This window comes from Macrosteles quadrilineatus, unplaced genomic scaffold (assembly GCF_028750875.1).
Source record: "Macrosteles quadrilineatus isolate MER2022 unplaced genomic scaffold, UCM_ALF_1.0 Scaffold_6__1_contigs__length_79288215, whole genome shotgun sequence".
In the NCBI taxonomy this organism is placed as follows: Eukaryota; Metazoa; Arthropoda; class Insecta; order Hemiptera; family Cicadellidae; genus Macrosteles; species Macrosteles quadrilineatus.
This window is the reverse complement of record NW_026542599.1, coordinates 34535682-34548990: the sequence shown is the minus strand read 5'-3', so window position 1 is coordinate 34548990 and position 13309 is coordinate 34535682. Positions and strand designations below refer to the sequence as shown.

Genomic DNA, 13309 nt, shown 5'->3' with positions numbered 1-13309 from the left:
AGTTGTCACTGTACAATGTGGTTTCCTATTCCCGTTTTGATTTAAACTAGTATTTTACGGTCCTTATAGCTTATGGGAGAAAGTATGTGTCAGCTGATACCTGTATATTTAAATTTTGTTCTAGGTACGTCTCTACTATGACTGGTTTCTGGTACCCGGAAGCTGCAAATGTTGGAGGCCAGATTATTTCTCCCGTTATGTAAGACGGAAGACTCCCTCTACGGAACTTTAAGTTGCTGGGGACTATCTGAACAGCTGGTGCTAAATATACTAACTTGTATTTTTTAAGTTCTGAGACGTCAGGTTTCATGTTTTAAACAGCTAAACTGAGGAACCGTGGTTTCCTACTTTACTGTATTTAGTCAACATGCAGCCACCACAAAATAATTCATTGTTCAATCTTGTTATTTATAATGAATACCCATTTAAAACTAAACATATTATAGCCTACCAAAACACTTTTTCATAATGAATTGTCACGAACAAGTATTATATTTCTGTGGGGGATTGCCTAGAACCTGCTAGAACACATCACTTGTACCGACTGTAGAAGGTTTTATGTATAATAAAAGGTTTATGCGGTACAGAAACTGAACATGGAAAGAATTTGTCAGGAAATGTTATAGAAAGCTTCTAATAGATCGTTGGAACTTTGACGACAGTTTTTGAGAACAACAATTTCTTGTATTAAATCACTTTTATAAATTATTCTCTTTAACAATGAAATTCACATTATGCTCTCCCTTGTGAATTTCTCATGTTTTGAGCAACATTATGTTTTCATGGTGAAAGGAGTAAACAAAATGGAATGATATGGAGGTGGACCATAAAAAATATATTAGATTAAAACTGTATTTTACAGTTTTATTTCAAATATGCCGTTTTTTTAACATATACACCCAAAACACCATTTGAGTACTGTTTTAAAACTCCACCCTGTAAATACTTAATGTTTTAATTTTTTTTTACTATTTGTTAAACAGGGTTTATTTTTATTTATGTTAATTGTTTCACTGTATAACCTGTGTACATAAGAGTTATTATTTATTTGTTTGCTTAGCTTAGCGATAAGAATGTATAATTTGAAATATGCTCTCCATTTACAATATTTGTACTGTTCAATACCCTCAGTTGTACCTGGTTATAAATCTGTTGAAAAGGTCCAAGAGGTGCCAAGAGAAAAGTATAAAGCTTTTAAATAATCTAAAACATAACAATACACAACCTCCTCCTATGTTGTATGCTGTATATGAGGGAAATGGTGTGCTAAAACCTAAATCTTGGCCCCAGAACAATACAAATATTTTGACTGATGCATTTAATTGTCATCTAGTTTATAAGTGTATGTATATATTCACAATATATAACATTATGTGTTCATATTTGTAATTTTGATATTATTGATTGTTCAAGATTGTTATACACATAAGACAAACTATGTGATATAGGTTTTGATAGTATTACTATATTTATTTCTAGATACGCTTTGTTCCAGTAGCTTTTTACTTTCTTAAGATATTGATATTGTTGAAACATAGTGATAGTTTACTTAACATACCGACTTTGTGGATAGTGATCCAGTGTTCAACCACAATTCACTTATTTTTACGATTTGTAAATAAAGTTTTTACCTGATTTGTATTCTTCAAATTGATTGGTTATTTTTGCATCCACCTACTCTCTGTTTACATTCTTGACCTTAAATATTTACACATTTAAGCACTTATGTTTAAAAAATTCTTTATAAAATATTTGACGATGCTTTCTGTAACTCTAGGACGGACACCACCAAATAACAATCATAGCCAGAGTAATGCTATCACATATTTTTTATTAACAAACCAAAAACTGGTGAAACAGCAGACCAATTACCTAATCTCAAACCCTCACACTACAATAAAAGTAAAAATAAAAACCTGTGTTCTCATTTTCCATACTAATGTAAAAAGAAGCAAAACAGGTTCTGTGTGGACTCCATTTCTACCTCAGCTGAACACCATGAATTTAAAGCAAGCTTAATATGGATTGCACGCATATGGGGATCGACATTAACACCATGCAAAATACCACAAAGTGTCAGAGCAATGTTTTACTCAACTAAGCTACAATGCTACCTTTAGCCTGCTGGGACTGAATATGACACTAGCACTAGCACTCACAGGAGAGATTTAACACTTGAGCCGTAACTAGCATAACCACTATCTCATCGCAAAATGCCAAAATGATCAAAACTTGTTACATGCTACTACAAGTTTTAAAGGGTTAAACAATTAAAATGTTTCCCTCAACTAGATGTAAAGGTGTGGAATAAAAAAGTGGAAAGTGATCAACGCTTAGCGTAATTAATTATTGTGGTAAAGATGTTTCAAAAAAACTTCCTACTTTTTTGTGTCCCTGACTCGCCTGACATTTACAAAAACTAAGTGTAAAAAACTACTTAAGCCTATAATGTGTGGAAACGGGATAAATAACTGTGAACAAGAATTTATTAATTAATATTTCATTGAAATTATCAAAACATAAATACAGTAATAGAAACCTCTTTAAGCAGCATTCGATGCTTCCAGAGCAAGTGTCTTGGCGGTTATGTTGGGCAAGTCCATGATTCCATCTTTGTTGATCAGCTGGACCTTAAAGTTAGGTAAGTTGATGACCAAACGCTTCTGGATCTCGATTACACATTTCTTCATAAGGTCGTATCCTTCTTCGGGAGTTAAGTCTACAAAAAGCATTATCACCATGATAGAATTAGTGAAAGGAAGATTAAAATTTTATATTCACCATACCAAAACTTGTGCTTCTTAAAACAGCCTGCTCTATGACAAATTTAAATTTAAAATTTTCTTCATTTTCAGACCTCACTTTTCTGTCTACCTATTAAAAGTTATTACTTTCAAAGATTAAATAAATGAAAACAGTAAAATATCAATGGGAGGAGACAAAGAATGGTGGCTAAAATAACTAGTCAATCAAGAGAATCAAAATGATGTGAAGTAGTTATATAGTAGTATGAAAAATAAAACATGAGTAGGCATACAAAATGATAGCTAATTCCTTCTTGGAACCAGATTTATGAATGTATTGTTGTCAATTTAATAGGCCTACATGTTTTTGTTGAACCATTATGATTATATCTAAATTACACTTGATTGACTTTAAGGTTTGTTTCCATTTAATTTTCTGACAAATCGAATCACATGATATAGTCTTTATTTATGTTCAGAGTAATCCTGACACAACACAGTGTTAGCTATTACTGAAGTTGACAATTGGGTAGAAACAAGTCTGGGGCTTAAAACAATTTAATCGGGCTAACTAAGAAAAGGTCAGGTCAAATAAATTCTAAATGGAGTTAAATCCTCACTAACCCAAATTGCAATTATGCACACAGGCATTTGGCAACAATTAAACAAAATCCAACCAGCTAGGTTAGGAATCATGCGTTTCTGTAAATTACGCAGTTGTGTTGCCAGTTAACAGTGCTTCAGTAGTTATTTGTTGTTAAAATCAGAATACACTGTTCAAGCATTATCTGTAAAAAGCTGTCATTATATTCAACGGATACACTTAAGGTCCTGAAATAACATTGCCTTTTTCATAAGTTAATTTTATTTAATCCGGTATATAATCTATCAGAACAACTTGGGTCTCCAGTTAGCCTGTAACAGTGCGTTTGCTGTAGTTGGTAAATAATTACAAAGTAGTAGGCTATAAATAAGTGTAAATGCATGCGTTTATGCAATCTAGGATGTTGCAGAAGGGCAACTTGTTTCAAATTAAATCAAAAGTCATCAACAGGCAGTACTAGATGGATCATTGCATCATTTGTAAGACGTTAACATTAATAATAAATAGAACATGTACACGAACATAAAAACACCAACATTGAAGTAACAATAAAAAGGAAATAATGCAGATGATAGATGGGACACAACAATATCTATACTGAACTTCAAACCAATACCGTTGTGTTGTTTATCAACAGTGTTATTTCCCTTTTATAGTTAGCTTATGCCTGTGTTTATGTCCGTGGGAATGTAGGCTACAAATGTTCTATTTATTACTACTATTGACCACCTTCAAATAAAGCGACATGGCAATAGCATGGCCTGATGATGACTCCGATGTGAGTGGAAACTAGTTGCCCTAATTGAACCCGCAATGTCCTAGATCACAATGAATGCAGGTATCTACACAAATTTATATAGTGTTTGGATGCAATCTGACGGCTGAAATTCAGTAAAAAGAAATTACAAGTTTGTAATACTCTGTTCAGTACCTATCGTTCTCTACTTCCCATCAGTTTCCTACCTATAACTACTTATTTACTACCTATAACAGTTATTACCTATAGTTTCCACTCAGTCTATTGTAATTTTATGTTGCTGAATGACAATAAAGATTATTATTATGTTTCAAGCGCTTATTGATTCTTGTGTGAGCATGTACTTTTACCAATAGCTTTGCATTTTTGTATGTATGGTATTTATTGTACAATGGTTTTTGCAGTAAATAAACAAATTGAATTGAATATAATGGCTAAAATGTAGGTTATTAAATTCAAAGTTTTCTACACAGTTTTTTACCTCCATCTTTGTAGTATCTGTCAATGACACTGAGAGACACATATCCTCCGTAGCCAAAGGCGTAGTACTTGACCTTGACAAGGGAAGCTAAGTAGTCGACAAAATGCAGGGAAGCTCCTGCTTCTTTGTCATAACCTCCGAGGAGCATGTTCACAGCATACGGTGTCTGAAACCCAACAATGCTAATGAGCTGTGTTCCGCTAGATAGTAGTTGGAATGTTTTACATGCTTGGAAGACATCAAAATTTGTCTTTCTATGTAGGCCTATTTAATTTAGGTTTAGTCTAATCCAATAAATAGTTAAGTAAAGGTACAAACCTGAACCAAGTTTTATTTTATTAGTCCAAATTACAAAGCACTACCAATAACAAATTTTGTAACACTTGAGCCAATTGGGTAGTGATATAGATTATTATTTTAACAGCATAAACACAATGTTTTCTATTAAGGTGCAAGACTTGAAGATAACTAATTAAAGACTAGGTCTACCATAAATAGTGAATGTTTGTTATGTATCAAATATAGCCTACTGTACACTGTAATTGTTTAACACGTGTTCAGGTGCGGCATACCTTCAAACAGGCGCTCGCCAATGGCGGCGAGGCCCGGGCAAAGCCCCGCCGCGCAACTGAATCAGTGAACGCAATTGGCATTCAAATATTTCAGATTGACGAATAAAAAAAAGAGCAGCGGTGATTGTGCTGCGTTAGCCCAAGAGTGGACGTAGTTCACTGAAACACCCAAAAGTAGCAGCACTGCCTGGATCCGTAGCCAGTTGTCTTTGTAAAGTGGCTCGAAAAGAGAAAATGGCCGGAACCGGAACAAAAGCATTGCCAGATGGGATTTTACGAGAAATTTTAGTACCAACCTACACCAGACTAAAGCTTATATTCTAAGCTACAGGCTGGCAACGATTATAACATTCCCCGCCAATGGCTGAGCTCACATTGAAGCAAGGTTGTTGGCATTGAAGAAGGACGACATTTCCCGCCCCTAGCGTCAATTCCCGCCCCTAGCACTGAACGTGTTAACTAAGCATAGGCCTACACACAAGATAAGAAACACCACTACCACTCACAGTACATCCAAACAACTTAGCTAACTCACCCTACTGCGGAGGTATTCTGCCAGAGCTTTCCTAGTGTAATGGGCTGCTGCAGCAGGATCGAGCCCGTACCCGTTTCTCATTTTGTACAATTGGATGTTCTTGGCAATGTACTCTGCAAACTGGGTTTTGTCCCCAGACTCACCCACAGCCGCCATCACTAGATGTTCTGACAGCTTATGAAGTTTGATTTCATCTACAAAATAAAATATAAGAATCATTACGGGAACTGAGATACCAACCTCAGGCAGGCATAAGTTAGCATTAGGCTACACTAAAACAATGAAAAAGTTTTTAAAAAACTAGGTTAGTGAGGCATCTTATGGTACTTTCGTATTATATGGAACACACTTATTTTAAGCCGCGTTTACACCAAAGTTGATAACCAAAAGTTTACAACCAAAAGTGTATAACTAAATGTTGCTCCTCACTAATTTAGAGCAAAACTAGTGGAAAGCTTGTTGCCAAAGAATAGGCGGGAAATGATCAGTACAGTTACACAGTACCGGTACTGTAGTGTCAAGGATGTTGTTGGACGAAGAAGACGAAATCCATGCCGCGGCTGCTTGTGACATTATAGCCAGCCACTATACAAGAAGTCCGCGAAGATATTGGGTGAGACCCTCGTTGATGGCTAGGAATAGTTACAGTGGCAGTGACATGCTGGCTGATCTCCGAGAAGATGACGTCGATCCGTTGAGGGTGAGCTGAGGTGCAACGGAGCGTAAAAAACTTCCTGAGAATGACAAGTATTGATTTTGAATATTTAATTTATATGATCGGACATAAAGTCAAGAAAGAAGAGTAGCTTCAGCCTGACGTCACATCCTGGGTGCGTGGAGGGGGGGGGGAATAGTTCTCCACTAGTTTTCCACAAGTTGCTTGTGCAAAGCGCTAGTCTTCCACTGTTTGTAGTAAACTTTCTTTGATCTTTACCGAATCTCCACGGGAAACCAAAATTTAGTGGAAAACTTGTCTCTCCACTAGTTGACAATAGAAAAAGTCGCTGCATTTTGTAGAAAAAGCAACAAGTTTCCGCAACTAGTGGAAAACCTGGTGGTCAACTTTGGTGTAAACGCGGCTTTAGAAAGATTTTTTGTACCAGAGACAAAAAATAAAATAGGCCCCTAATCGGAAAGCAAGTTGGTACTTACAGGGGGAACATTCATGATTATCGATGATTTATTTCAATAGGCCTATGTTATCGATATTTCATTTTTTGAACCGATGTATCGATTTTGACAAATTGAAACATATGCTATTAGCTGAAAACTATGGTAAATATTGTTCAGTATCAACAAACGATTCAATAATTTCGGTGAAAAATTAATTATGAAATAAAACTGTTCCAAACTAACCTTACCTAGAACCAAACTTGCTAGGTAACATTTCTTTCCCTACACGCCCATTCTGTTACTAAACAGAATTATGATATGTTTCAGCAAGTTTGGTTAGGTTAGGTTAGTTTAGAACAGTTCAATATAAGTTAATCTGAAATTTCATAATCAATAGGTAACTTATATTTAATTTTTGCTTAAGTAAGATGAGAGCTCAATTTGTAATTTAGATACGTTTTTGCTATAGTCTGCAACAGGCCCATACCTTTTAGGCTACAATATAAAGTGTTGATTCTTAATATTTTAAAAACAATTAAATACCTAGGTCTTTTTATTAAATTAAAGAATTTTTACCTATCCCGCCAAGTGTTAAACCCCTATCCCAAGCGTGGTAGTAAAGTTTCAAAAACTCATTGGTGAAGTAATGAAACCCAATTAAGTTAAATAACATTGAGTGCTCAACTTAAAAAAAAAATATACCTCTATCGAGCCAACGACGTTCAACGCTAGAAATCAGCTCTGCGCTTGAATTTTATTGTTATGCTTTAAATAATATTCCTAACCTAGCTTTTGATAGTACAAGAACTTTACTGTTAGAAGATGAGTGAAAAGGATAATGAAAAATATAGTACGCAACCCTCTGTAGGGACTGTCAGGTCAGGTAAAATCTTGTAGGTTACACATTAGGCAAGAGCGTGTTTACATCACTTAGGTGAATTATGCAACTCGCTCCGCTCGTAGCACAACATTCACCTGTGTGATGTAAAAATGTTTAAACACTTGTAAGGTAAATAGCTATTTATTAAATAAAAAACCTATTTTTTATTAAAGAAAACATGTTCACTACTTGAACCGTACCGATTGCCGATATATCAATTTTTGTTTATTAGTAACTTATCGATATAGGTATTTAAAAAAATAAACTAAGTTATCGATAGGGCCTAAACTTATATCGAGAAAAAAATCATTTATACGGTAATAATGAGTGTTCCCTTTAATAGGAAAGTTTCCTCAGTTAGGCTTACATATTTTAATTGCCTTACTGTTACTGTCCAAATTTGATATGATTACGCCTAGGCCTAGCGGCCTTTGAATAAACTTACTCTGCCTCGCAGAAGGCAGTGATTACAGCGAGGGTTGAGTTAAATGTGTCGCCGCCGCTAGCTGTCACATGTATACCGCCAAGTAGGTATACAGCGCGCTGCGGCGGTTATGTTAGGTTGGGTTACTGTATGTTTGTAGAACGTTCCTCGTTTTAATGAATCAAACTAAGCCAGATGAGTCATCACTCAGGATGACCCAGATACAGAACAGGCGGTGACAGGTGATGCGCGAGCTCCGGTTAACGACCTGACCTTGGCCTGCTTTAAGATTCGGCTGGCGAAAGTATGACTCATCTAGCATCATTAGATTCATTACAAAACGAGGAAAGTCCTACAAACATAATATAATAATAATATAAGGGTACCGTACCTACACTTCCATATCTGTTGGCAAAAACAACTGAATGAGTTATTGATTGATCCCTATATAGATTATTCGATAACCCAATATTACTCATTCGGTTGTTTGTGCTGGAACAGATAAGGAATTGTACCCTAATATATGATAAACCAAAATAACATAACCACCACAGTGTGCTGTATAAGAGTGGCCTCCATAGGCTATAGGGCCTAATACGAAAGTACGTCCATCTTATACTACTTAGCTCGTAGCTAACTAGGCCTAGTATGCTAGCCTATAGCGATATGAAGTCAACTGCTATCCGAACTCGGCTTGCTACCTCTTGTGACTTTGGGTTTGACTTGTAAAATGCTTGTTTACACGAGTTGAAAGTTAAAACAAACTGAACTGGTACACTCCAGTCACAGTCAGTCAACAATCACTAGCCTACTAACTTAAGTTATTTATAACTTGAGGCAACACAACAAACCTTCTTTCATAACAACAATGCTATGAACTGTTGACATGTCTGCAGCTAATAAGACATAGTCCTTAAAAGCTATTCCTATAATACACTCCATGCCTGCTCTTCTTGGTTTCTCTAAATTTGAATATCACCGCTCCAACTTCTTCCTTGAATAAGTCAAGTTTAAACTCTAGAAGGTTAGTTTTACACAATAAAGAAGTTACGTATATACAAATTTAAATGAAAATTCACCAAAACTGTATTTAAATTAAGAAATTTAAGTAAGAAATGTTAGGTTTGGTCTTGGTCTTATGAATCGAGACAAGAAGACAACACAACCAGTGTTTCCATCCGCAAGAAAAAAATATCCCTGGGCCAACGTCAAAAAATCCCTAGTTATCCCTAGTCCGTGTTCTAATAATCCCTCCAATTATCCCTCTTCGTCAAATCTAGATAACCTATTATTTTTGCAGCAATGCCAATGGATATCATGAATAGCCACCTAAATTATGGTAACTGGTGATAGTATTCTTCAATATCCCATATTATTTATAAAGTAATACTACCTATATAAAAAACATTTTTGTACCATTAAAACCACGGCCATCTTTAACTCCAGGCAGGCCGCGGCCTGGTAGATTTGGCAACGTTGCAAGTACCGTAGTATTGTTTTAGCGCAAGACGTCCTATACATGGAAATAAAACATAATAGAATCAAAGCAATATAAATTGAAAATCTATTTCTGTACATTCAATGCACTGAGCTATAATTCTAACTGGAGGTAGCACTGAATGTCAAAGATGCGTGTCGCCAGCCGCCATGTTTGCGTGAGGTGTGAGTTATAAGAAGCCATATTATTGCTATGGCTATTATTATACTTGGCTTAAAATACCTACTTTGTATGGTCGCCATTTCAAAGAAAATTATTAAAGTATTAAAAGTATTCAAGTATGACAAAAATACTCACTGCTATTACCAACCTAGTTATAAGAAGCCATGTTATTGCTATGGTAAGAAAACTTACTGCTATACCAACCTAACAAAATCAGCGACTCGCTTTTGACAGACTTCTGCCATGGCAGTGCTACCTCCAGTTATAATTTTAGCTCAGTGATTCAATGTGGAGTCAACATTTTCATAGCCCAGTAACCAAGCTTTCGTATTCTTAAAAAAATACATAAATATCATTAGCTTAGCGTTCTCCAATCAAACACCTTTTATAACACTATACTTGAAACGTTGCCACTTCGAAGGCCGCGGCCTCCGGCCTGGAATTAAAGGTAGCCGTGATTAAAAACTGTCTATGTTGTACAAAACAAGATTAATTAATTAAAAAATGAAACAAATAGTTATTTTTAAAATTTTATAAACTAATAATTTTTATTTATAAGTATTTACAATTGTTTCAAAAATATTACTCAAGTGTCCAAATTTCAAACTTAATTGTCTTTTTCAAACATCGCCACCATGCCTTGGTGAAAAGGTTAAACCAAGTTACTTACTAACCAAAAAACATTACAGAAATCACCGGCAAACAAAAATCAAAACGAAAACAAACATTCGACATTGACACAGGGCACAGGACTACAAAGAAAGAAACAAATTACAACAGTAATCTAGATCCGCCATTCCATTCCACCGATCGACTCCAGCCCTTTGCTTGTTTCGTGCAGTGTTGGCTGTTTCTCTTCCCTTGTGTGTTCCGACTTTGAAACACTACGTCACTACCACTACCTACAACCATAGATAAAACATACTCCTTGAGGAGTATCTTCTATCTATGCTAGAATCGATTTGTTACCAAAACCTAGGGGAAAAAGTAGTATAATAAATGTGTTATCAATACCTTGCAAAATTAGCCAAAATAGGTCCTTAACGTTGTTGAAATACAGCCATCATAATGTATTATTTTATCAATATTTCAATTTTATAATGTCAAAGGCCTGAAATCCCTAGAAAATCTAAAAAACCTTCAATTTTGCTGATTATCCCTAGTTATCCCTCAATCCCTTTTCAATCCCTCGAAGGCCCTAAATATCCCTAGAAAGGGATTTTTATCCCTCAAATGGAAACACTGAACACAACAGAGACAAGACAACAAGCAAAAATCAGCCAGTAAGCGCAAGCCAAGAACAAGAAGAAGAAGAGTCAGAGTGACTTGTAAAATTTTGTTTTTTCCCTTCCTAGTTTTATATTTGGTAGGCTTGAACAACTGTCGTGAAACTACTTCAACCAGTTTTTAATCGTTGAGTTTCATCGTATGTTTTATCTATGGTTTCATTCTTGTAATCAGTATTACCACCACGGCCACCTTTTTGGCTTGATATGTATTTTACAAAATCATCTTTTTGTAAATCACGAGTTTTAACATGACTTAGCTTCGGGTCTGACCATGTTTTATCTATGGTCTGACTTAGGGGAGGTACGAATGAGGCATTTAGTTCAAAATTCCTCCGTGAACAGCGCTGTAGTAGAGAGCACTTTGGCAATGAAGGTTTACTAATCGCAAAAATAGTTCTGTTCATAAAATAAAATTATAAATGTCTCAAATTCAATTTTATTATTTTTTAATTATAAAATTAAACTATCATAACCTAACCGAACTAACCAAACTTGCTGATAAAGAAATTATATAACAAAAGTTTAGTAATCGGAAAAATAATTCTGTTTATTAAATAAAACTAGAATTTGCTCAATTAAAATTTTATAATGACTTAATAATAAAATTGAACTGTAATAACCGAACCAAACCAACCAAACTTGCTGATAATAACAAATCTTGGACAAAAAGTTAATGCTACCAGTAGGATTCGAACCCGGAACCTACAGTTCAGCCGTCTATCTGTGCGCGCGAGCCCTTCGCTACTATCCTTGCAGAAAACCTACGGTAGGGGCGACTGAGGGCATTGTTCGCTCATTTCCACCAACCCAATAGTAATTCACAACTAATTTTGCACTCGAACTTCATTCATATTCACCTTTAATATGCACTTTAGAAGGGCTTTGGTACCTCATAAAAATATTTTAATTTTACTAAAACTGTGCTGCCTTGTTATTCCATGTTTGTATAGCTAAAGGTCAAGTTAATAAGAATAACAAAAGAGTTTTTATAAATTATTTAATATGGTAAATATTACGGATTCACCATAACATGACCAATTTTAACACTGCTCTAGAATATATTTTCAAACATCATAGCGATTGGTGTGTTGTTAATAAACACAAACTTGTGCTGGGTTATTCCTTTTTTCAACATTTTAATAAGGTAATATCCTTATTGACATCGTTAAAACTAACAATTGAGAAAATATGTAATGTGAATAGTTTACCGTTTATTGTTGCTGTAAAAACCGCATAATATGTCCAATTGGAATGTAACAAAAACAGAAATGATTGCTATGTCACTGTTAATAATATAGGACCATGACCTCGTATTTCCTAAGTAAAATTTACATAATTCAAAATTGTACTAGGTCGTACACGGAAGCGTCACTAACAAAATTACACCTTCAGGCCAGTTTGGGCTGCCTCAACTTCCCGTTGCCGTTTTGGGGTAACCAATGTTTTTAGAAAAGAGCCCCCTCCCACCCTCCCGCCATGCAACCTGACCACCGGCCCGCGCGCACAGATAGACGGCTGAACTGGTTCAGCCGTCTATCTGTGCGCGCGAGCCCTTCGCTACTATCCTTGCAGAAAACCTACGGTAGGGGCGACTGAGGGCATTGTTCGCTCATTTCCACCAACCCAATAGTAATTCACAACTAATTTTGCACTCGAACTTCATTCATATTCACCTTTAATATGCACTTTAGAAGGGCTTTGGTACCTCATAAAAATATTTTAATTTTACTAAAACTGTGCTGCCTTGTTATTCCATGTTTGTATAGCTAAAGGTCAAGTTAATAAGAATAACAAAAGAGTTTTTATAAATTATTTAATATGGTAAATATTACGGATTCACCATAACATGACCAATTTTAACACTGCTCTAGAATATATTTTCAAACATCATAGCGATTGGTGTGTTGTTAATAAACACAAACTTGTGCTGGGTTATTCCTTTTTTCAACATTTTAATAAGGTAATATCCTTATTGACATCGTTAAAACTAACAATTGAGAAAATATGTAATGTGAATAGTTTACCGTTTATTGTTGCTGTAAAAACCGCATAATATGTCCAATTGGAATGTAACAAAAACAGAAATGATTGCTATGTCACTGTTAATAATATAGGACCATGACCTCGTATTTCCTAAGTAAAATTTACATAATTCAAAATTGTACTAGGTCGTACACGGAAGCGTCACTAACAAAATTACACCTTCAGGCCAGTTTGGGCTGCCTCAACTTCCCGTTGCCGTTTTGGGGT

At 35.3% G+C, this 13309-nt stretch overlaps 2 protein-coding genes across 2 annotated transcripts in view; one reads left to right on the top strand and one right to left on the bottom strand.

Moving 5' to 3' along the window:
• Positions 1-1630, top strand: part of LOC128997116 (uncharacterized) — a 47450-nt gene extending 45820 nt beyond the window's left edge. Inside the window, exon 9 of the mRNA XM_054422697.1 lies at positions 125-1630. Within this exon, the coding sequence (XP_054278672.1) occupies positions 125-232 (108 nt within the window). The 3' untranslated portion in view covers positions 233-1630. The remainder of the gene's footprint in view (positions 1-124) is intronic.
• Positions 1631-2484: 854 nt separating this feature from the next.
• Positions 2485-9273, bottom strand: LOC128996750 (proteasome subunit beta type-2-like). The gene is made up of 4 exons (XM_054422203.1): positions 8962-9273; positions 5694-5887; positions 4587-4752; positions 2485-2719 (listed from the first exon to the last, which is right to left on the bottom strand). The coding sequence occupies exons 1-4, from the start codon at positions 9050-9052 to the stop codon at positions 2544-2546; spliced, it is 627 nt and encodes a 208-aa protein (XP_054278178.1). The 5' UTR covers positions 9053-9273; the 3' UTR covers positions 2485-2543.
• Positions 9274-13309: the final 4036 nt, after the last annotated feature.